At 33.4% G+C, this 26,172-nt stretch overlaps 1 protein-coding gene across 23 annotated transcripts in view; it reads right to left on the bottom strand.

Annotated features, from left to right (window-relative positions):
- Positions 1-12,849: 12,849 nt before the first annotated feature.
- Positions 12,850-26,172, bottom strand: part of LOC149557977 (uncharacterized) — a 46,596-nt gene continuing 33,273 nt past the window's right edge. For 8 of the 23 annotated variants that reach the window (XM_089832424.1, XM_089832421.1, XM_089832418.1 and 5 more), the window contains 5 exons: positions 16,166-16,231; positions 15,467-15,562; positions 14,796-15,214; positions 13,476-13,675; positions 12,850-13,047 (listed from right to left, as the gene is read on the bottom strand). In XM_089832424.1, coding sequence (XP_089688550.1) covers positions 13,007-13,047; positions 13,476-13,675; positions 14,796-15,214; positions 15,467-15,538 — 732 coding nt within the window. In that variant the 5' untranslated portion in view covers positions 15,539-15,562; positions 16,166-16,231 and the 3' untranslated portion in view covers positions 12,850-13,006. Of the gene's footprint in view, positions 13,048-13,475; positions 13,676-13,807; positions 14,185-14,795; positions 15,343-15,466; positions 15,563-16,165; positions 16,232-26,172 lie in introns of all 23 variants that reach the window. The other 15 variants (XR_016364953.1, XR_016364955.1, XR_016364954.1 and 12 more) reach the window with 9 other exon arrangements.

Here is a 26,172-nt window from a genome sequence, read left to right on the forward strand (position 1 = left end):
AAGGAAGCTGAAGCCTTTCGACATGCTTTGGACGTTTATTTGGCAGCTTCAGGCCAGAAAGTTAATGAGCACAAATCTTTCATTTACTTTTTTAACACTCCTGATTCTATTCAGCACAGGATTGTTGGTATCCTACGGTTTCAGATAGGTTCACTTCCTTTGACTTATCTTAGCATTCCTATTGCTGTTTCTAGGCAGCCACGTCTCTTCTGGCAAAATTTGATTACCAAGCTTCAGGATAAGGTAAATCATTGGACTCATAGATGGCTTTCTACTGCTGCCCGAGTTACTCTTCTTCAAGCTGTTATCCAAGCTCTTCCTACTTATAGAAGCATGGTTCATGTTGCACCTATTTACTTTCTCAAGGAGTTTGATGCTCTTTCTCGACAATTCCTTTGGAGTGGTAATTTGCGTAGTACTAAATGGAGCTTGGTTAATTAGGCAACTGTTTGTAGGCCTAAAAAGGAGGGTGGTCTTGGTCTTCGTTCTGCTCTATTGAGTAGACAAGCTTTGGCTGCTAAACTTTATTGGTGATGGTGCTCTGGACAGCATCAACTTTAGGCTCGTATTATCACTCATAAATATTTTCATGGTGCTGATCCTTGCTCTGTTTCTGCACTTCCTCTTGAAGGTCGTGGCTCAATGGTTTGACATACTTTGAAGACAGGTGCAATGTTGGTGAAGAGGGGTCTATTATGGATATGTAAAGGAGGTTCTCAGGCTTTGTTTTGGTCTGATGCTTAGGATGGATTCCCTTCCATTTTATCCATATACCCTCATCTTCAGCCTCTTTGTGACTCTTTTCTTGCCACTGGATGGGATAAAGTGGCTCATTACAAGACTCCTTATCAATTGGGACCTGTTGTTGGTTATAGATGGAAGCATTCCTCTGATTGGCCTCCTGGAGGTACAGACATGGATTGTCAGGAGCTTTCTCAAATTCTGGCCTCTAGAGAGTGTTCCTCTTTGCTTGGTCCAGATGTATTGGCTTGGGGCGGTACCTTGTCTGGTAAATATCATGTCTCTACTGGGTATCAGGAGATAACTAGACAATTATTTGGGGATGCTGAGGTCCCTTGGTGGAAGCAAGTCTGGAATAAAGTTTCCTGGTCCAAGTGCAATTTTTTCATGTGGCTAGTGGCTCACAACCATTGTCTTACCTGGGATAATCTTTGTAAACGTGGATTTCAGGGCCCCTCTTATTGTGTTTTGTGTGGTAATGGAGAGGAGTCTGTCTCCCATCTGTTCTTCCATTGCTCCTATTCTACTCAGATATGGCACCTTTGGTGGAGCGCTTGGGGTTGCTCTTGTCGGCATGCTTCCTCTTTGCCTGAGTTCTGGGCTCGCTTGGGTAGTGCTCCCTCCAAGTCTTCTTCTCTCCATGCTGCTTGGATTGTTGGCCCATCTTTCATGCTTTGGCATATCTGGTTGGAGAGGAATCATCGCATATTCCAAGATGTTCGGCTTGGTGTTTTGCATCTTTGGTGGAAAATATCGCATTCTCTCCAGGAAACTATTCTTGTGAAGTGTGAGCTTGATGAGGGTATGGATCCGGTTGATCTTACTATCTGTAATCGCCTCAATTTTCATCTGCAGGATGGGGTTGCGGCTCATAGGTTTCCTTCTATGTCCAGGCAGCTTCACCATTAGAGGAAGGGTCAGGTTAACCGGGATGGGCACTGAACTCCTCCTCCCTGTGGAGTTCTGAAAATTAACACTGATGGTTCTTCTCGTGGGAATCCTGGTCCGGCTGGTATTGGCGGAGTGGCTCGTTGTAGTTTTGGGAATGTTAAATTTTTCTTCTCAATTCATAAGGGTGATTATACTAACAATCTCACGGAAGCTCAGGCTATTTTATATGCTGTGGAACAGTGTTGCTTGTGGGGATGGAGTAAGATTATTTGTGAGTCTGATTCCCAGGCGGTGGTGAATATGCTTTCTTCGCAAGAGCTTGAGGATGTTAGTTGGCAGCTGGCCACTGTTGTTAAGCAGATTCTTTTCTTCTCTTCCTCTTTTCAGTTCATTAGGTTCAAGTATATTCCGCGAGAATGGAATAGACCTGCTGATTGTTTAGCCAAATGGGCTTCTAGTCATGATCCGGGTTGGAATATTAGGGATAGGGGGCAACTGTCCTTTGAGATGGTGCAAGAATTTGATGATCTTGTTGCTCAGGATCGAGCTCCTTGTTGAGCTCTCCTTGTTGTATTCCTTTCTGTCTTAATAAATTTTTACCCCTCTTTTTGCAAAAATAAATATTTTAAATTGTAAAATAAGTATTAATTTTAATAATATATAATAAATCTTTTAGTTTAAGTTTTATAATTATTTATATACCAAAGTTTTAACTATTATTTTTCTTCTTTTAAAATTGTAATAATAGATGTCAAAAAAGGAAATTTTCTTCTAAATATATTGTTTTACTAATAAGTTTTATTTTTAATTTTTTTAGTTGTTGAATAAAATGACGATGTTTCTAATATATAATATATTAGATAAAAAGAAATTACAAGGCATATGGAAATAAGTATATATTCTCTTTAAAATGTGCTATCTCTATACTTTTATATTTTTCAATGTATTTTGTTTGTATTTTTTAAAATAATAAATTTATGTAAAATTTACATATAAGTTTAGAGAAATCTCTCTCTAAATGAATAAATATTTCTATGTCAACTTTGAAATATTATATTTTAATTGTTTCATACTTAATATAAACATTTAATAAATAGTTTAAAATTATTTTTAAAAAGTTTTTTTACTATTGCATATCAAGGATCCAAAAAAAGGTTACACGGTAAGTTTCAATTATCAGAACTAGCCAACTGACCAAAAAAACAATATTCCTCAACCCATGGGTTGACATTGAGAGTTTACAGGACTAGATGTTATTTATACAATGAAACATAAAACTTAGTCTTCCTCATCTTCACTTGACTCTGAGGTAGTGAACCTAAATAGGAGAAGGCATAAATGACATACTTGAACCCTCTCTTCCTACTGCTTGTGCCCTCCAGTTACCTTCCCTTTGGATCTTTTGCACTAGCTACATCAAGGACACAATGAACTCATCTTCCAGTCTATCTCCTTCATAGTAGTAAACTCATACTTGAGATCCTTGTTAGTCACCACTCCTTTACCTTCCTGCATGAATTTCTGGAATTGCTCCTCCTTCAACTTGAAAATGGCAATTACTTGCATAGCAATTTCAACCCTTATGAGTCTCCTCAGAGACTCAATAAGAATAATTTCTTTGTTCCTTGAAATGCTTTATCATTCCAAAATTTCCAAAGATACCAGAGTATAAACGAAGAGAGAATAGACCTAAACCCATTAAGATTATTTCTACCACTACATATTTTACCATATATAATGTTCTCAATAAAGACATTTTCCTCACATACAAAGCTAGACATATACCGGATGTCCTGTGCAAAAGGGTATTAGAAAAAACATGAATAGATTCAAGGTGAGCACAAACAACACAGATATTATGATCTTCTCTTGGCTTATTGAATGGCATCTTATGCAGTAGCAACCTCCAAAGAAAGAAAACAATTTTAGGCTCTATAGGTCTAGCCCAAAGATGAATAATAATTTTTTTCCAATAATTATGGGCAAGGGAGAGATACCAACTGGCATTAAGATGATCAAGTATAACAACATTGGTGGTAAGGGTGGGGTAAACATACTTGGAACTAACCAGGTGTCAGGGAGATGAATAAGGTGATCTCAACTTGAACAAGCAATATTTCATGAGAGAAACAACTTCTTACCCCTATAGCATCAAGGGCATTCACAATCATATATAAATTTTTCCTATGAGATTCTTGCAAGGAGAATCTAGATTTAATTTTAGTAGAATATATTAGACTATTATTACACATAATGTCTCTAAAGGTTTTAATACCAACTTTGGCCCATTTCTTAGCTGAGCAACCTTGCACTAGGGCTAGAGGCTTAGAGTTACTTTTCAGACTCGACCAAATAGAGTTGTTACTACACCATATGTTCCCACCCTCTATTCTCAGAATAGTACCCAACAACAGCCTCACTTTAGCCCAGCTTTTCTAGATTGCTCTAAAAACATTCGAACCCTCAACCACTATTTTACATTCAAGAGCTAAAAAGTCTAAAACATTCAAATTATTTAAAAAGTTCGGTCCACACGGATAGTCTCTAATCAACTTATGTCAAATAAGAATTTTATAGGGTTCATCTCCTTGTGTAGCTTTGGAAATCAATTTCATAGCTAATGCCATACCTTGAACTCTCAAGACTTCCAGTCCAAAACCCCCTAAATCTTTACTCTTTGTGCGCCAATCCCATTTAACAACACAAGTCTTACCAATACCCTTCCCATCAGACCAAAGAAAGTCTCAAATAATTTTTCATAGATATTCAAATTGATTAACATTAAAGAGCCACACTGACAAAAAATAAGTAGAATAAGAGGAGAGGATCTTCTGACAAATCTAAACACTACCCGCCAAAGATAGATACATGGTGTTCCATTTGTGAAGTTTACCAATGATTTTCTCTCTCACTCAAATTCAAGATCCTATTTTTTCACAATTGGTTTGTTGTGAAGTTTATGATCCCTCGAAGCTTTATTTTGTTCCTTCAAAGGTTTGGATGGAGAAATCTCCTTATCCAATGCACTGAACAGAAAATGGTCCTATTTGGTTAGAAAAAATGCTTCAATCTCCACAAAATAGTACTTAGGGTCTATCAAATTATCATTATCATGGTCAAATTTTTAGATTGCAGTTTGGTGGATTACAAAATGCCCAATGTAATCAAGTTATGGTAGATAGATGGGGACCTCAATGGGTCTTCTAGATTTTTCCAATCCATGAAAGAATAGGGAAGATTGTTGCAGAGAAAATACAAACATGGACACAAATTACTTGTGAATTTACAAGAATAAGGCAAGGAGTAACAAACACTTGGTATTTGCAACGTAGAACTTACGAACATCTCTATTGGTTTGATATTTTAGATCCTACCAACTTTGATTTATTTAAACAACACATTGTTCGATTTGATGATAATAGTGATTCTAATTGGAATATATAACTCTCTATTTCTTTCCTAAACCAATGTAAATTTCATGTTACTATAAAATTAGTGAACATTCAAACTTTCTTCATATGAATTATATATAAAGTTTTTTAAAAATATTATGGTTTACATTCACATATTTTATGTCAATTTTATTTTTACAAATATATGGTTTATATTTATTTTAGTGTAACAATTTGATAATTGGAAAGTCTTAACATTTTTTATTTCACATTAAAAAATTACATAGAAGTTTGCAATTATTTTATAATTTGGTATTAATTATTAAAAAATTCATACGTTGTATGTTTTCTATTCTATTTCTTACAAATAATGTACATTGTGATATATTTCCTAAAACAATGTAAATTTCGCGTTACTATAAAATTAGTGAACATTCCAACTTTGTTTATATGATTTATATATAAACTTTTTTTAAAATATTATGGTTTATATTCACATATTTTATATGTTAATTTTATTTTTAGAAATATATGATTTATATTTTTTTTAGTGCAACAATTTGATAATTGGAAAGTTTTAACATTTTTTATTTCACATTAAAAGATTACATAATGTTTGCAATTATTTTATAACTTGGTATTAATTATTAAAAAATTTGTATATTGTGTTTTCTATTCTATTTCTCACAAATAATGTTCATTGTGATGATGATAGTTATTTTAATTTTAATTTTTGAATCTATGTTCTTTTCTAAAACAATATAATTATGGTTTTAAAAATATATCAATGGACTTTTTCATTATTTACGTACGAGTTATATATTTACTTGAAATAGTTTTCTACTATCTTTTGAGCTGACATATGTTATACATTACATTCATTTTCTCAAATATATAATTTACATATATTTTTTCCATGATCTATATTTGTAACTCAATATGGTTATTTGTTTGCTTCTTGTCATTGCGTTTTCTTGTATTTGGATTATATCTTTGTTTCCTTCTAAAATTGATAAGTAATAATAGAATCTCATTATTTATTTCAATATTTGCATGTTGAGGAACAATTAAAAAAATGAATTTATCAAACATTGAATATGAAATTATCACACCAAGTCCCGTTGTTTCTTTAAACTTGAATGGCTCCCCTCAAACACCAATTGATAAATGTGAAAAGTTTGTCCTGCAATGTTGTTACCAAATGATTTAACATTTTGAATCTACAACATCGTCAATAGATTATGTTTTAGATAATGATATTTTGCAAATGCAAATTGTTGTGGATAACGTATAGGAGATTTATAATCAAGTATCTCAATTTCTAGAATATATGGAAGAACTCCAGTGTGATCATAATGAAAATGAAGGTCGTAATACTATTCTCATTTGTCACTATTTTATTAGGTCACTGCATCGTAACAATTAGTCTGTATCATTTTTTTAAATGCACTTGTTGATGATTATGTTTACAATTGGTATACATACTTGATAGATAAGGCCATTGTGTGTGTGTGTGTGTGTGTATATATATATAAAATCAAGTTTAAGTTTATGTTTCGTGTTATATGTTAGATTGTCATATGCCTTCAATTAAAAACATGTATGTGTTTGTCCATACATCCTGATTACTAATTGTTATGGTTGATAGTACTATATTTAAGAGATTTAAGTTTATTTATACAACTTAAAAACAATCATATTATTGTTTATAACAAATATCTATAATCTTTAGGATTAAATTTCATAATGAAGACATTTTTTACTCAAGAGGAAGATATAGTTAGAAGGGGCGAGAGAAAGATGAAGTAAAAACAAATGAGGGAGATTAAAGATATGAGGTAATTAGAATATGAGAGAATATCCATTAAAAAAATTGAACAGTAATCCCAAGTTCAAGCAAAGGAATATTAAAGTGAATTGGATTCTAAAATTTAGTCAAACAAATTATACAAATATTTCTAAACAATAGATCTAAAATGCAACCAAAATAAACCCTTATTCATTTTAAATCATGATTAACCTCATAAAAACAAAGCAATGAGCTCAAATATTTCTAAACATATATGTAAACCTAATATTAAAATTGAACTTTTACTATTGAGGGCACAGAGAATCAACCCTATGACTAATTGATTAACCAAAATAGAAGTAAATTATATTTGAAGCTAAATGCTAATGTTAACCATATTTGGCCTGCCATATAATTAGACCTCCAAACCTAACTATCAATTTTTTCAATATATTGAATAAAATGTAGTTCTATATACCAAATAGAAGCCTGAATGTTAGTAAAATTAAACATTAATTGTATCCATTACATAATTTTTAAACTAAGTATTACACAAACCCTAACAAAACAAAATAAAAACTGAAAATATTAGTATGATCCTAATTAAATACTACCTTTAATATTAAGCCGTGTTAACAAATAACTCTAGAATTGATAACACACTAACCATGTCCCTAATTTTAAGCCAAAGTAAAATTTTGACCCTAACTTAAATTTTATAATAACCCTTATGGTAATCCTGTGTTCAATCCAATGAAACTTGGTCTCTAATATAAAATCAACGGTAACCAAAGGATAATCCTAACCCTCAAATTGAACCAAATTGAACCGTAAAATTGACACTGGATCAAATTGAATCCCCTCACTAGAAATATACTATTATGAATCTTGAGTCAAATGTTAATTGAACATTAAAAATGACTGAAAGATCAACTATATTGAAACCTAACCATAATCCTAAACAACTTAGAACACAAACTCAAATCAAACAATGCTATAACTATATGCTAAGCCTAACCTAAATAGATTCAAATTGAACTAGTACCCTAAACCAAATTAACCCATACTAACAAAATAAATAAAATCCTAACTAAAATTATATAATTTTAAAAATGAATGTCAACTTAAGCCTCAAAATAAATAAATAAATAAAATTTAGAACATACCTAATTTTAATCTCTAACCCGCACCAAATTAAAACTTTGAATATAATTCAACAAAATCAGAAATTATACCACAACCATAAATCTAATTAAACACTTCATATGAAGAGCTTAACTCTAAACCTAGCACTCAACAAAATTTAACCACATTGATTTCTAACAATAACCGTAGATGAAACTCAACCTTAACATAAAATTAAATTAAACATTATTGTCCACCAAATGAGACTAATATTAAATAGAAAATTAAGTTGAAGACTTACTTTTAAGAAAATTTTACAATGACACTAAATTAAGTTAACCCATATCATAAAATTATCGATTTAAATTAAAGCCTAACTCTATCATTAAGGTAAATTTGAAATGTCATTATATAACTTATTTGATGCTTCCTTGAGTATTAAACCAACTTTACACGCATCTCTACACCTAATTAAGCATTATATTTAATTGAACCTAAAACTTATAAAAATATCTCAAATCTAACCATGAAAACAAAATAAATCAAACCCTAACTAAAACTAACTCAATTATTTAAAATAAAATCAACTAAACCCCATGAAAGAAAATTAAACTAAAGCATTTAAACCCTAACTTGCAACAAATTATATACTAACTTACAATATTAAGAATTTTTTGATCATGCAACAAAATATTATTATATTTTTTTGAAGTTTAAATAATTAATTTAAAATTATGTTTTAATCTTAATATATAATAATGTTAACTAGAATTCTTACTTTCTATAAATATTTTGTATACTAATTTTTTAATTCAATAGATAACCTAAAAATTAAAATTATACCTTTTTTTTTCTAACTATATTATAGATTCTAGATAATATTAGATGAATGAATAGTCTTAACTTCAAATTTTATGCATGTTCCTTACCATCCCCGCTACTAGCTAGCTATATATATAGGAAAGAGCCATCAGATTTTATTTTATTTAAAAATTAAAGTCTCAGTATTTCCAAATATTTTTTAATTAGGGCAATCCTACAATCGCTCATAATTGAAAATCACTTAATAATATGTCCGACCTTGGATCATCAACACATGCATCAAAAATAGTTGGGAATTTCACTTCAATATTATCCACTCCCAAGCAGTTTCATGCTCTTTCCTCCTTATTAAAGATTGCTAGCTTTCCATTACCTTCTCTTAAGACGCAGATATAATTCCTTCGTGAACAAATAATGTAAAAATACTTATCTAATATTCTAAATTAGTAAAAAATAGGTTTTTAAAATTTATTGGACAAGCTCTATAGCCTTGAGTTTCTTATATCTATAGGGCAATCAGATGAAAGCTACCATCCCAACCACTATTGCCATTTGTCCCCAACTATGTAGCCTTGATTTGTGTTTGAATCATCTCAGTGGAGCTGTGCCATTAGAGTTCAACAGGATTTAATTATTCAAATGCTAATCCCTTCATCTAATCAACTCGTCTATGGGAGCATTGTCACAATCATCTCCGTGGAGCAATACCATTGGAGTTCAACAGGATTTCAATTCTTCAAATGCTAATCCCTTCATCTAATCAACTCATCTGTGGGAGCATTGTCACAATCCCTATTCTTACAACCATCTAGAATTGTAGAAGTCTTAATCAAATATGGATTAATCAAAATCATTTGACTGGATACTTGCAAGAGTACTCACCACAAATCTTACTCTCTTGGAACTAGACAGTAATAATATAATAGGAAGTATACCTTCACTTTTGCTAATATAACCAATATAAGGGACCCTAATTTATCTTCTAATCTCTGAGAAACCTTGAATAAGTTGTAAAAACTCTTGCTAGATAACAAGAAGCTAGGAGGAAATAGATTCAATGAGATTGGAGAAATAAAAAGCCTTAGGAAGCTATCTATGAGTCATAATTTTCTTTACATGAGATCCCCTAGACAATTGGTTGCCTTCAATAGTTAACACATCTTGTGCTCAACCACAATCAATTTTCCAGGAACATCCCTGCAAGTTAGGGGAAATGCTACAAATTGAAATTGTTGGACCTCTCCAACAATAAGTTTAGTTGATGCATCATTCATGAAGTGGCTAGTCTTCCTAATTTGTAGATATGTTTCAATTTGTTATTAAACTCTTTCCATGGACCTCTTGAGAAATCGGAAAGATGATTCATGTTCAAGCCATTGATGTTTTAGTTACCAGATTAGAAGGTCAAATTCTAGCCACTCTAGGAAGCTATGAACAACTTGAATATCTGAAGCTTTCATCGAATGAATTGGATGGCCCAATGGTAAATCCTCTCAATGAGTTAAAAGAGTCTTATGAGCATGGATTTCTCTTCCAACAAATAGTCAGGTTTGATGCCCAACTCTCTAAAGTTCCTGAAAATGCTTCAATTCTTGAATTTATCTTTCAATAACTTGAGTGGAGTGATCCCCAAAGACGGCATATTTTAAAATTTAATAGCTGCATCATTTAGGGGAAATGTGGGTCTGTGTGGGGAATGGATCCAGTTACCTCCATGCTTTGTGAATAGAAAAAGAGGGGAAAGGGATAGAAGTCTAGATTGTGTGGTGGAGAAGCAGGAAAGGCAAAGAATTCCATATCACAAGGAGCTTCTGGAAATATGTTTCCTGTGATGATAGGACAAAAAGGAAAAAAAAATCTCTGCTACCATTGGATATTAAGGGTCTTCAGGGTACATAGATGTTATCTTTAACTGTAAGCCTCACCAACCTTGAATTCACCTTCATTTCCTAGCTTTCTACATGTAAATATGTGTTGATAGTATGTATTTCATATTTATTTAGAGCAGTGAAAACAGTTTCAGTGACTCTTATATCAATTAATTTGGACAAGTAAAGAAAGAGATGGATCTGCATGATCCTATAGTCTAATTTCAAGCCAGTTTAATAAGTAGTCAAGGTAACTAGATGCTCAAAATACGAGCTATACAAGGCAAAGAAACAAAGGTGACTGTTCGATGAATAAGATGCTCAAAATACAAGTTGCAGTCTGAGTGGTTGAACAAGGACATGCATGCAAAGATGGTAATTGTGGGCTATGCAAGTATAATAAATTGGCATATGCATAAAGTAGAATATATTGTCTCCTTTTCTTAAAGCCAATACTCTTGAAATCTAGTTGGGTCCTGCTCTGCAAAGTGGCTTCCCCTATTTCCACATAAATTACCATGCATCCTTCTGTCTGAACCTAAATCCATAGGCATTAAAGATATAACTTACAAGAAGCTCACTATTAGGTAGGATATAGTACTATAAAAGACAAACATTGAAATACTTCCAAGATTTATATGGCTACTATTTTTCATAAAAGCCCATAAGGGATTATGGTGAAAAGGAAGCTAAAGCTCTCATAAAAGCACAAGGAAGTGAAATGTAAAAGAAAATTAACAAAAAATATAGGAGAACCCAATTGGTGTGCCCTGGTTATCTATATTGAAATAATTGTTTTGGGTGATTAGCTTTTAAACTTTACATAAACTTCTTTTGAACAGCAGCATCAAATAAACAAATTAATACTTTGGCATCCACTACGCTATAACTTCCTTGACACTCTAACTATAGGTTGTTCTTTTGAAGCAGCAAGTTTGTAAATGTTTGGACATACTTCAATTGTTAAATTAACCATCACCAACCTTCAAAATAGACCTTACCTATTCTTTACAGTTGACTTTACCTTTTAACAGATGATGACTAGTTTTCATTTGATGCAATCTTAGATCTCCCCTTTTCCATATGTGCTCACTGGCTTCAATCCTTCTATATCAACAACCTTCCACTTATACAAACCTCTTATATTCTCTTTACATATTTTTTCTACAGATCTCTTGTTTCAACCATTCTATTTTCTTTCTACTCATCATTTTAACATTAGAGTACAGTTCAATAAACAAAAGTTGAAAGCCTTCAATTAAAGATAAAACCCCTTATTTGTATCATTGAATTAATTGATAAAATCCCCTTATCTAATTTCAAAAGATATATTGTTGTTTTTAACTTGATATATTTCCAACATAGAATAAGCAACTATTTTACACCTTTAAAACTAGAAACAAACCTTATTGAACATTTTCAGAAATACAAGAAGGAAGATGAAAGCCCTGATCTCTAAAAAGCAATTGTTAAAAGAAATAAAAATTTTCGTGCAAGCAACTATAATAAACGTGAGGCTATACCTATTGTGGATGAAATGCAAAGTGCCAGATCCTAGCCCATTGTTATTGTAGCTACATAAGGCAGAACCATTGAATCGGCCTGCTAAGGCATAATCGAACATACAAAACTATGTGAGATTGCAACTCGTGTTATTGCAGCTACAACAGGCAGGACGATTGAACATGGCTTCTAGGGCATAGTCGAACATACAAAACAATCTGCTGCTCAATAAATATAAGCTGATCAAAATACCTAACAGAATGATTTATGGCCATGATAATGAATCTTGATGCTCATAACTTTATTTCTGTTTCCATGATTTTTTATGTGCTACAGATCATCACAATGAGTTCCTACGAGTTCACACTCTGAGTTTAATGGCTGCGAGTTGAGGAATAAAATAAAATAATTATCCACCTTGGAAAGGTGAAGGTAGAAGGAACTAGGAAATAAAGAATTAATCATTAACGTCAAGGTAGTAAAAATTTCAATTGAAATCTGTGTCCATATGTAATCTTTCATTTTGTACTTCCATCTTTGTTTATATCATATACTGGTGATGTGCCTCGTAATTAAACTTTATGGCATAAATGTGTTGATTCCAGTCTCAAATACCACCTCAAATAATCTAATTAGGATTAGTTTGTTTATTTAATGTAGGATAACAATACAAGTCATATCATTGGCATTCAATGATTGAAGTTGCAAACACCAAATGTAGATAAGAAAAGCATAGAGCTCATATATTTGCAAAATTGCCAATTCTCATAAATACAAAGGAGAACAAACTTATTTTCACAATTCCATGAGGGAAATCCATACATTAATTAATCATGAGCCAAATTCTCCATTCAACATGGATTTCAGAATACTATCTACCTTTCCGTACGACTGCAGTACTTTGGCCAAGAAGTAACTGCCATTAAGAAATGCATGCATTAACAAGCAAATAGGAAGATAGGTACAATGAGTCTTAAATAGACATAGTAGCTGCCAAAACAATCTTTCAAGATAGACCTGCTATTTATCTAGGGCTTGTCAAGAAGAAAGATGTGCAGGGATGAAAATTGTTCCTTAAACAATTTATCTGTCAGATATATGCCTTTACATTCCAAGGCAGGTTTCTACGCAGACTTTTAAACTGGTTATTGACTAATCAGTGGGAATCAAATAAACAATGAATGCATTCTTGAATGAACAATGTAAATAAATGCATTGACAACTAAATGGTAAACAATTGTTTATTCCAAGAGTATTTAAGGAAAAATGCCTAAAGTATATGTGGAATTTAATTTAATGATTGAAAAAAAAGTAATCTCTATCAAATACAGTACACATACATACCTAGGTCTTCCCACAGAACCATGTGGTTGGTGAAGAATAAAAATCTTAAGTATAGGGTCAAACATTGTTGGACATAAAGGCGTCCCAGCTTCAAGCCATCCAATCTCCTATTCATTTTTTTCAAGGACTGAATCAAAGGGTTTCTCCTCCTGAATCTCGTCCAAAAATTGAACAAATGCCTTAAGCATCGGATAGTCAACCTGTTTGAGAAATTAAAGCTTTTAGGGTCAAACCAATCATGTTTGTTGAAAAAAATTTGAGCACTTCACAAATAGAAAGGTTACAGTTTCTACTCAATATCAATATCATAGAAAATACTATCATATGCTTACTGGGTTTTATGAGCAATAGAAAATCCTCATTCCTACTAAGCATGGCTGAGTGACAAACATGGAATAGACCAGTACTGACCTCTGGAATATTTACTAGATCAGAGGATTTGAAGAAGTTAGAAAAAAGGTGCAGATGATGAAAGTACTTGCAGCATTGTATTAAGAAAGAACAAATTTCCTACATTTGTAAGACCTCTTGGCCGCCACCACATCATCATGAATCCTGTTCCGCTTGTGGAAGTACTGCCACCATTTTCAAACAATACGGTGCTTTTTTTTTCCCTTCAGAATGCTTCAGCATAGCTGAAACTGCCCCAGATTTTTCCTACTTTAACACTTCGAATTTCAGAAGGGTGCTACTGTTAAATGTACTCAATCTGAGAAGGACAAGAGTGCATCAAATCTTTATCAGGGCATGACAAAAGTGACACATTTTTGTGATATCTGAATAAAAAATTTGTGTCCAGATGCCATGAAGCAAATTGATTTGAAAGGAAGATGAGACATCTTTGCAGGTGTCAAATAATACTCAAATTTGTACACATTTTTCTGCTTCTTGAAAGGATTTGACATCATGTTAAAGGAAAATGCAAATATTATTGGCTATTTATTCTAAAAGATGGGGTGCATGGAATTCAGAAGCATATTATGCAGTTGGATCCAAAACTGGACAAAACAGGAATCAAAGTCTGCAACTTTGAAATTTGGGGTTTATGCATTCACACTATGCCCAAAACCATTATACACACAATCCTTATGCTTGAAAACTAGACTAATCACTTCTGCCGTGTTAAAAAGAGCTAAAAAAGTACCAGATGTTTCATTGAGATAAATAAATTAATAAAATCCCTTGACATTCATTGACAAAAAGATCTATAAGTTCTAAAATTGAAAATTTTGCACCTCTAAATTTACAAATAATTGCTTTTTGACACAGGTCTTTATATTAGAGAAGAAAAAAATCTGGAGGAAAAACAACTTGAGGTACCTTAGATGAAGATCCTCGGGAATACTCTGTTGTTGGAGCTGAAGTTTGACTACTCTATTTTGGTCACCATATTTTCTTCCCAGCTTTAGGATGTTGGGAAGTGTTTCCTTTGCATTTAACAAATAATTGCTGCCGCTCTTGCTTGAGACCTTGATGTGGCTTAGGACTAGGAGCATGTAATACAGGGAGCTTCTGAAACATAGATACAGGGTTTGGATTGTTTGGGGCCCCGAAACCTTTGGTGTGCTGGAAAAAATTACAATAGAATGATATTGATTGATAAGAGGCCGTGTTGGATCTATTGGCTGCCATTGCACCATCTTCCACATCGGTTGTGCATGAGTAGTCACGAAAGATGCCCTAACACAAGATTTATGAGGAGCCCATATAGAGTGCTTAAGACATGCTTGTAACTTTGGTTGAGGCAATTCATCATCACAAATGGCAGAAATAAGTACTAAAGAAATAATCTTATCCATATAAACTTAAGTACTAATACTCATGAGGAATCTTGCATATACGCGGAAAAGTAACTTGTTTGCATCACCTGACCAATAATACAGTGCTCATTTCTCAATTGGCAAGGTTATAAGATTTATAATATTAAAAATAAAACCTTGTCTTGTATTTGGTAGAACTATATATTAAAAAGATATAAGAATGAAAGTTACGCTTAATCCACCGCAGATCTTGTGCATGCATATATGAAGATTACTGTTGATCACAGTTATTTTAAATCTCATCTGTTTCTACGACAAGTAGAGTACCTGTCATGAGTAGATCTTAGTCAATAACCATCAATTTGTTTGATCTATACAAACACTAAGAAGAACAAATTTATTACCTTGTAAGAACAATTTCAACTTTTGTTACTATTTTGCTACCCTCACCATTGATACCATGGACTACATTGTACTAGTGTTGCTCCTATTTTTAATAAATTATTAGCCCCAATCATCATCATAGACATTCTAATGTTAGTGACCCACTTTGGACACAATTCAAACAGTTGCAAGCTAGCCTCATTTTTAAAGGATTATAATATTTACAAGGCACTACTCTCACCTGTTACACATGATTTGATATGTGCAGAAATGTCAGGATCAATACGGTGCTCAAATTTCTTTCTGATATGATTTTGTGCAATAACAACAATAACTGGGTGAAATTTAAGTAATTATACCACTTACTAACCCACAAAATTGTGCAAGAGCTGACTTACCACATATTTTTCATCTCAAACGATAACAGTTTTATTTTCCAGTTAAAAATAGAACTAAGACAACCTCAAAGGTCCATTGATTTCCAGAAATAGTGAAGAACTTGGAGCATAACAACAATAGTATAAAAAAAAACCAATATGCACTTACTGATTAGAGAAAATCCATGGCTCATACAGTTCAAATACAAGGTGTAATCAGCAAATCAGCAATAACCTGTAAAACCAACACATATAGATATTAAAATTGTACTCAATACACAAGTTAATTAAACATACGAAAATAATTTAAGTCTAGTACTCTCACTTTTGTGTTCTCAAAAAAGAAAGGTATGCGTAATCCAAAACATCTTTATTTTAGCTAATCCAAAAATATAATATTTTATTCTGATTGTCTGTCATCAAGTTAATATAAAAGAATGTATTGAAACAACATGAGCTCAAGTAATTAGGTCGGTCACACACAAAGATCATTCCCATTATATATAAAGATAACAACATTGAAGGTAAAATACCATTAGATCCTCTCTGAATATATGATAACAACATTGATGTTATCTGTAATCTATGAAAAGCTTTTATGGCAATCTCTACTGTGCTATTTTCTATACCATCTGAGAGTTCATGGATAGTTATTGTAATGACTTCAATCTTCCTTTCAAGTACCTATCCTGTGTGCAATATATTGAGAAAAATCATTGACTGATTTATGTAGCATTGTTGGAACAAAGAGTACCTCATGGCCATTGTTGACAACTGAGTGAATGTGGAAGAAGGCTTTAGCATTTATTTAACACTTGTCACATTCCAGCTCACCTATTTCATCCAGACATTCCATTGAAATTTGGATTTTAGCCTATCATATTGAGATTAAAATTTTCTTATAGATGCTACCAGTTTCTTCTTTCCATGTTGTAACTACATTTTTTAGAAACCATGTAAAATTTACTTTGGTTGATGTAAGGTAGGTGTTCATATGTAATTTATGAGAGACTTCCGTAGCTAGATCTGGTGTGATCTATGGAATGCAGAATTCAAAAGGATTTTATTCATCTAATCCCAAAACATTGCGAGTCTTGGAGCTATTTACATTACCAAAGGAATTATAGTTGACTATTTCTAGCATGGTTAAAGTGGAAGAATATGTAGTAATGCCATACTCTGGCCAGTTAAAAACACTCTCTCCAACAATAGGTTTTGTAATATCTTCATTGGAGAACCCTAAGAGATCATAAATGTGGAAAAAGCTTCCTACCTACACATAAATCTTGAACTTTGTTATTTTCCCATTCGTTTTCCTCCCCTCCATCAGGGTAGCTCCATAATTGGTGTTATATAAGTAAGTTAGAGCTTCCATCCCCAAACACAACTGGAGGGTAAGTTAGAGCTTCCATCCCCAAATGCAACTGGAGGAATCCACTTCTAGTAATAAGAAAGTTATGAAGTCCCCAAGGACCAATATTTAAGATAGATCATAATTACCCATTTCAAGTCCCTTTCTGTTAGGATTAAACTATAGACAAAAATAACAATTACATGCAAATACAAACAATATCAAAAAATAATAGATCACACAGAAAAGAACACAAGACGCCAAAATTTAACATGGTTCACCCAATCCCTGGACTATGTCCTATGTCCACCAAACAACAAGTTCAATATTATTACGATCTAATGATTACAACCTAATTACAATTCGTAATCCCTTACAACTCAATATTGAAGCAAGAAGCAATTTTCGCATCACACCTTATGAAATAGTCCCTAACCCTAAGCCCTTCTATACAAGTATTTTTGTTGCTTTAGGGTTAAAACTAGTTACAACATGTCGGCCATAAACTGGTGAATATAAACAATAGCCAATTGACGAATATTAGCCATTGACGAATAGTAGCCCACCATTGGCGATTAGTAGCCCAAAGAATTTATAAAGTATGTATAGTACTTCCTTGACCAGTCACCACAAACTAACAATGTCCCACTTGAGGACTGATCAGACTCCACACTAGACAACAATCTCCCACTTGGAGACTGATCTTGTAGCAATACTGCTACCACATGGGACTCCCATTGGATCAAACCACCCTGGACTTTGTTGTTCTTTTATTCCTGCTCAGTCTAGAAGACTAATAGAAGATTAAGAAGAATTCAGCTTCTCTCTTATCACTACCTTTGTAAACATATCCACTGGATTGTCATCTGTATGTATCTTATCCAGCTTTAACTATCCATCATCCAAAATTGACTGAATGAAATGGTACCGAAACTGTATGTCTTTTTTCTTTGAATGTAGAGTAGAATTCTTCGCAAGATGAATGACACTCTGAATATCTATAAAAAAATAATTAATCCTCTGAGAGTGTCCCAATTCTTCCAAGAAGAATTGAAGCCATATCATCTCCTTGGCTGCCTCTATAGCAACAACATACTCTTCCTCTGTAGTGCATAAAGTACTAACCTTTTGTAACCTAGAAACCCAGCTCACGGCTACCCCACCAATAGTAAATACATAACCCATAATACTCCGCCTAGTATCAATATCCCCTACCAAATCTGAGTCAACATATCCCTATAAATCAGTAGTAGAGCCCCCATAGTGTAAACACTTACTGGATGTTCCTCTCAAATATATGAGAATCCATTTGACTGCATTCCAATGCTCAATTCCTAGATGACTCATATACCTACTAACGACTCCCACTGCATGTGCAATATCTGGCTTAGTACATACCATAGCATACATCAAGCTTCCTACATCTGAAGCATAAGGTACCTTGGACATCTTATCCTCCTCTTCTTGTGTCTTTGGACACACTTCCTTAGTCAACTTCAAATGACAAGGTAAAGGTGTGCTAACAACTTTAGCATTCTCCATAGAGAAACATTGCAACACCTTCTAAACATAATCATCTTGAGATAATGTCAATTTCTTTTTCTTTCTATCTCTGCAAATCTTCATACCAAGGATTTGTTTTGCTGCCCCCAAATCCTTCATAACAAATGCATGTGCTAATTGGCATTTTAGCCCCTTAATATGATCCATGTTAGACCCATTTACAGGCATATCATCAACATATAAATATAAAATAATGTAGCTATCATCATCCAACCTCTTAAAATAAATATAGTGATCCGAATGACACCTACTATATCCATGCTCGTGCATAAAACTGTCTGATTTTAGATACCATTACTGAGGTGCTTGCTTTAAGCCATATAAACTTTTCTTCAATCTACACACTAGGTTCTCCTTACCTTTGATTTCAAATCTGACAATTTTATGCACAAGCATGGATATAGTAGGTGTCATTCAGATCACTATGTTTATTTACTATATATATATATATCCAAATCACCATGAAGGAAGGTTGTTTTAACATCAAGCTACTCCAAATGCAAATCTTCTATAGCCACAATACTTAAAACAATGTGAATAGAAGTCATTTCAACAATAGGAGAAAATATCTCATCAAAATCAATATTTTTTCTATGCAAATCCTTTTACCACTAACTTGGCTTTAAATCTTTTCTTACCTCCATCCTCTTCTTTCAACATGTAAACCCACTTATTCTGTAAAGCCCTTTTACCTGCAGGCAACTTGCATAAGTCCCATGTCTTATTTTTCAGCAAAGAGTCGATTTCATCTTTCATTGCAGACTCCCACTGAATCTTAGTATCCACCTGCACAGCTTCATCATAACATTCAAGTTCACCAGCATTAGTATGTAAAATAGAATACAAGGAGAAAATCTTTATGGAGGTCTAATTAGCTTTGTTGACTATCTAATATTCACTAGCGTGTGTGGTATTTCTTATTACGGTTGTTGCACATTATGAAGAATTGTTGGAACATCATCTTTTGGAGTATCATCTAGCACTACATAATCATCTTCTTTCTTCTTATGTTGTTGCAATAGATCTTTGTACAACACCTTCTCATTGAATATGACATCCCTGCTTCTTAAAATTTTAAGATTTTCAAAAGCCCAAAGCCTATAACCAAATTCATCAATGCCATATCCAATAAATACACTTTTTTTTAATTTAGCTTTCCGCTTGGCTCTATTTTCAGAAACTATATGAGTAAATGCTTCACAACCGAAGGTTTTGAAAAAAGAATAACTCACCTTCTTACCAGTCCATGCTTCCTTTAGAATACCACAACCCAAAGGAGTAGAGAGATCTCTATTAATCAAATATACAAGTATTAACAGCCTCTGCCCACATGTTTAAGGGTAACCTTGCATGCAACCTCATGCTCCTTGCATGCTCCATTATAGTCCTGTTCATGAATTCAACCACTCCATTTTTTTGTGGAGTCCTTTGAACAATCTTTTGTCTACGAATACCATTAGTGGAGAGATAATTTTCAAATTCATGACTACAATACTCACTACCACTATCGAATCTGAGACATTTTAATTTCTTACTAGTATCATTTTCAACCAAGCATTTCCATTTCTTGAAACTTTGAAATACATCAGATTTTTGTCTAAGGAAATAAATCCATACTTTTCTAGTGGCATCATCAATAAATGTCACATAATAATGAGAGGCACCAAGGTAAGATACCTGAGCTGGTCCCCTTACATCTGTATGCACAAGCTCTAATTTCTCCCTTTTATTTTCTTTCCCAGTCTTCACAAAACTCACTATCTTTTGTTTTTCATACGCAACTTTCACAGAAATCCATATTAACACATTTCAAACCTGGTAAAACTTTTTTTGAATGAAGTACTTTCATACCTTTCTCACTCATGTGCCCAAATCTTTTGTGTCACAGTGTTGTATCAGAATCTACAGCAGCTATTTGTTCTCCTTGGTCAATTGCAGCAACTGTTCCTAAACATTCATTTTTCTTTGAAATAATTAAAGTAGAAGGAACAATATGACCTATACAAAGATATAAGGTACCTACTTTCACAACTTTTTCTACTACAAGGGAACCTTTTGAAACTTTCCAATTTTTATCATTGAAAGTAACTACACAACCCTCATCACTAAGTTGCTTTGCTAAAATTAAATTCCTACTCAGCCTTGGAACATGTCTTACCTCATGTAGTAGCCAATGATTCTCATTTTGCAAATTAATTTTAACTTTTCCCTTTCCAGCAATCTGACAGGTTTCATTATCCCCCAAATAAACAAGCCCAAAATCCCCTTGGACATAATCAATGAAATACCCTCTATGAAGTGTAGCATGAAATGAAACATCCGGAATCTAAAACCCAAGAATCATCAACACTTTCTAAAGACAAAAGAAAAACATCGTCTTTGGATTTGTTACCACATTTGCCTCCTTGTCTCCATCTTGCTTTTCCCCTTCATTTTTCTTTCAAGTCTAGTAATCTTTCTTTTTATGCCCTAGTTTCCCATAGTACCAACAGTCGTTTGGTCCTCTCGATTGAGAGCTCTTCCCTTTTTACTTTCCTCTTGATTTCCCATGATTTCCAGAATTACTTCTCTCAGTCGTTCTGCCTCGACTTTGAGTGTTAAAAGAACTTCTAGATGTAGATCTGTTTGAGGTTTTCCTATGAGTTTCTTCGCTCAAAATAACACCGATCACATCATTATATTTTAGAGTATTAGATCCAAAAATAGAATTACTTGCAACCATTACCAAGCCATTCCAGCTTTCAGGCAAAGAGCACAAAATGAAGAGAGCCCTAATTTCTTGATCAAAATTAATATCAACAGAAGATAATTGACTAGTAACAGTATTAAAATCATAAAAATGATCCGCAACATATCCACCTTCTATCATTTTTATATTAAATAAACGCTTCATGAGAAATACCTTGTTTGAAGCAAAGGGCTTTTCATACAATTTTGCTAAGGTTTACATCAAATCTTTTGTCATCTTTGCTTTTGTTATATTACATGCCACTAATGGTGCTAGGCATAATTGAATGCTTCCAAGTGCTTTTCTGTCTAAAAGATCCCATTCGTCATTTGTCATAGATCTTTGATTCTTGGTTTTTTCCTTCCAATGACTTCTAGAAATCCTTCTGATAAAGATAGTCTCCCATTTGCATTTTCCATAATTGAAAGTTCTGCCCATTAAACTTGTCAACCCTCAACTTGCCCTTGTCTGCCATCGCTCCCACTCAACCATGAGACTTTCTTGCAGAGGATAGCTGAAAAAACCTCGCTTTGATACCTCTTGTTAGGATTAAACCACAAACATAAGTAACAATTACATACAAATACAATCAATATTAGAAAATAATAGATCACATAGAAAAGAACACAAGACACTAAGATTTAATGTGGTTCACCCAATCCCTAGGCTACGTCCACCAAACAAGTCCAATATTATTATGATCCAGTGATTACAACCTGATTACAATCCGTAATCCCTTACAGCTCAATACTGCCACAAGAAACAATTTTCACATCACACCTTATGAAACAATCCCTAACCCTAAGCCCTTTTATACAAGTATTTTTGTCGCTTTAGGGTTAAAACTAGTTACAACATGTCAGCCATAAATTAGCGAATATAAACAATATCTCCAATTGACAAATATTGGCCATTGGCAATTTATGAAGTATGTATAGTACTTCTCTGATCAGTCACAACAAACACACACTTTCATCTTCTTTAGAATCTTAAACTAAAACATAAAATTGATCACAACTAAAATAGAAAAAAATTAATTGGTATAAGTTGCTCGTATACTTTAAAATGATCACTGGATTTCATATTTATTATTTTTATTAGGGAAAAATTACATTCATGGGCATTCTTCTATACATGTTCCAATTAGGAAAATAACCAATATGTATCTTCTTCCATTAGAAACAAGATGTTCTAATAATGTTGTCAGTTTGGATGTGAAATTAATGTTCCACTCAGGTATCTGCCATTATTATCCGTTTCTAAATAACCAAGAAAAATTGGAACGAGAATTTTATACCCAATCATAATATACCTTACAAATAAGTGGAAAATTTCTTTAAAACTAAAAAAACAAGGGCAGTATAAATCTACCTTCATCTGAATATTGAAGCACCAAAAAGGAAAGGGAAGGAATAATGAAGGAGCTTGAACCACCAATGTTAAACGTTGAATTTGTAGTAGACTCTAACTCTAATATTGATAAACTAACGGGAAGAAAATTCAACCATTGAAACTCTCTGGATAAAGATTCTCACAACATTCAATTTATGAGATTTTCCCTTCACAGCCCAAATTCAAAAGGAGGCTCTTCTATAGCAGCTTAAACTTATTCACTATTCTAAAATAGTTAATTTTGGTGATGAGGCATTTATTTTCACTTAGAAATTTTGAAATATTTAATGAATAACATGTTTAACTAAAATTTGGAGAAAATGAGCTTTGTGCCTACACAATAAAACAAACATAATTATCACCATAAAGAACAAATTAGAGAAGAAAACACAAATAGGGAAACATAAAATGCTATTTACCATGGAAGAGATTGTGCTGATCCAATGACCTAACCAAAGGACACCAATCAAACTTATCCAAATTCTTTCAAAGTAAACGTAAATGCCTTCAATATTTTTCACAATTTCCCAAAATTTACGCATCAACTTTAATTGCAGATTTTTTTTGTCTTCAGATTATAGGCCCGATCACATTGCCGAGATATCGATATATGTTGTTTAGTCATCATATGGCCAAACAGTAGCATTTAATAGCTGAGAGGACCCCAACCACTTGGTAACTTTAAGAATCAAACCCCCTATTCTATGTAGAGGACGTTGACAAATAATATCTAGAGATGAAAAATAGTGGGTACAAATTTATTAGCAAGAAAATAAAAATCTTGTTTAATTTCTGTAACAAGTATCAGTGAACATTCCTATAGTGTACAATCTTGTTGCATTGGCTTTAGATTAATTTTGTTGGCACATAGATGTGGATGTGGCAGAACTTAGACATATCTTTCTTCCTTCTTCATTGTGAAAAATAAATCACAACTCCTTAAAAAATTGCTCGGCACAGGGCAATGCCGAGTGACAAATTGCCCGGCACAAGAGGGTGCCGAGTGACAAGAGCAAGGTATCGAGTAAGCTCGGCACAAGAGGAAGCCCAATGAATCGGCACAAAGGGACAACTTGGCAACAGTGTATACTAAGTAAGCTTAGCAATGAGGATGCTGAGTGAGCTCGATCACCACTGCAAGGTGATGCTCAAAAATAGAGGATGCCAAGTGAGCTCAGCAGTAATAGCAAAGATAGAACCCAGTCAAAGACTAGACTGAGTGGGTAGTATAACAGACTCCCATTAAAAGGTAGAGAGCCAAAAGATGAAGATTTCAACTATGAACTTCTCAAAGACAAAAATATCATGCAACGATAAATAGAAGAAAGGAAACAACACAGTTTAGTATGCTTGCTTGCTATTCAAATAAGATAAAACTATTACAAAATCCAGGAGCATTCGGCTTCAACCAGAAAACCCTAAAATCTTCAAACTGACAAAGTTTAAAATTTTAAACTTACAGCTTTAATGGCTACATACAACAATACTTGGAGCAATCACTGTTTCATAGGTCAAATCAATAATAACTTACAAAATGACAGAAGATCCAACACGTGTAACTATAAACATGAAACTAAAACCCTTCTGTCTTCTGAACTCTGACTTGATCTGTCGATCGATATCTCTCTTTGTGCTCTACTCTGCAACGGATCCGACTCTTCTGCTCTACTCTCTTCCACTTATCGAATGAATCAAATTAATTCCTTTTTATCTCTTAGCAAAAACGTTTTCCCTCTCATTTTGAATTTGAACTCACCTACCATGCATTCAATGTTTCTGACTGTTCTGCAGGCCATCAAGGTGGTAGGTGGGTGTTTGTCTCTAGGGGCAACCAACCTACTTCATTTAATATTTCAACATTCATTCTGTCAAAGTCTGACTTCAGTTTTTAATCTTATGTCCAGGCTTGAAATCACATATTCTCCGCCGAGGCTCACGATATTAGTTGTCCAATTCCTTATGTAATTGTTTGGATTCTCTTTATCGTTCTAAAGGCTGAATATTTATCGGTGATGATCCTCCTATCTATTTCATCTCTTTGTCAAAACTAATGACTCCATCTTTTTCCATTTACTTGCTTTATTTGTCAGGAGCAATACAAATATAAGTGCCAATAAAATCTCGAAACACTTAATAAAATCTCTTATCTCAGATACGTGCAATTTGTTTTTGTCAATGTGTTACGTAGAGAATCACCATCATGAATATGTTAAGAAGTACTTTAATCATTTGCAGATTTTACAGGTCTGTTGAATCAGTGTTTATCCCTTTGTAAAGACTCAACTATTTAACACAAGTGACTGGACTAGCATGGTATGCTAGCACAGCATCATAGGTTCCACAAGAAATAGACCATAATCTGCTGGTCCAGTAATTATACTGTCTACAAACATCCTCATTGATCAAATCCATTTCTTATGTTCTAACAGTTTGTGCAATTGTCTGGTGAGTCATATATCCCATATATAAATATAACTGCTCTTTGCTGATGGTGGCATTTGCATATTGCATAAAATATGAGCTATAAACATGTGTTGTTTATATAGGTTCTGTTCTTGATCTTCAATTTTCTTTACATGCTAAATGTATGCACTCTGTTAGTGTGAATAGAATATATACAGTTGTCTCTATGATTGCAGAAGTACGAAATATATGCCACAGAGCAAACAAAAAGGCTAGTACATATGGTTATGATCCATTTGGCAAGTGTCAGATGTGAGTATCCCATTGTCCAGATTTCAAGACCAATGATAGAAAAAAAAATGACAACTGGCAAACTCAAAAATATTATATCAAACTTGTGCATGTCACTATATTTGTTCAACATCCCAAACTTGATTCAGCATCCATTGTGGACCTTGGTTTGACCATTTCCATATTAAGCGGGATTTTACTTTGTATTAAATTCTGTAATAAAGTTGTGATATAGCTGAATAAGTGTATCACCACTTGTATAAAAGCAGTAGGAGAGAAAGTTTGAATGGAAACCCCAATTTGCCAAATTTGGGCTCCATCAAAAGGATTAGAGTATCTCCATTATGACTCACTATGATATAAATCCAAGCACGCGTTATAGATTTTGGCATTTCCAAAATAGTCTGCAGTTTAAACAACAGTACCATTGACTCAGGAAGTAGTTCCA

Source organism: Cupressus sempervirens, chromosome 5 (genome assembly GCF_028749045.1).
Source record: "Cupressus sempervirens isolate cs-2001-9-10 chromosome 5, ASM2874904v1, whole genome shotgun sequence".
In the NCBI taxonomy this organism is placed as follows: domain Eukaryota; kingdom Viridiplantae; phylum Streptophyta; class Pinopsida; order Cupressales; family Cupressaceae; genus Cupressus; species Cupressus sempervirens.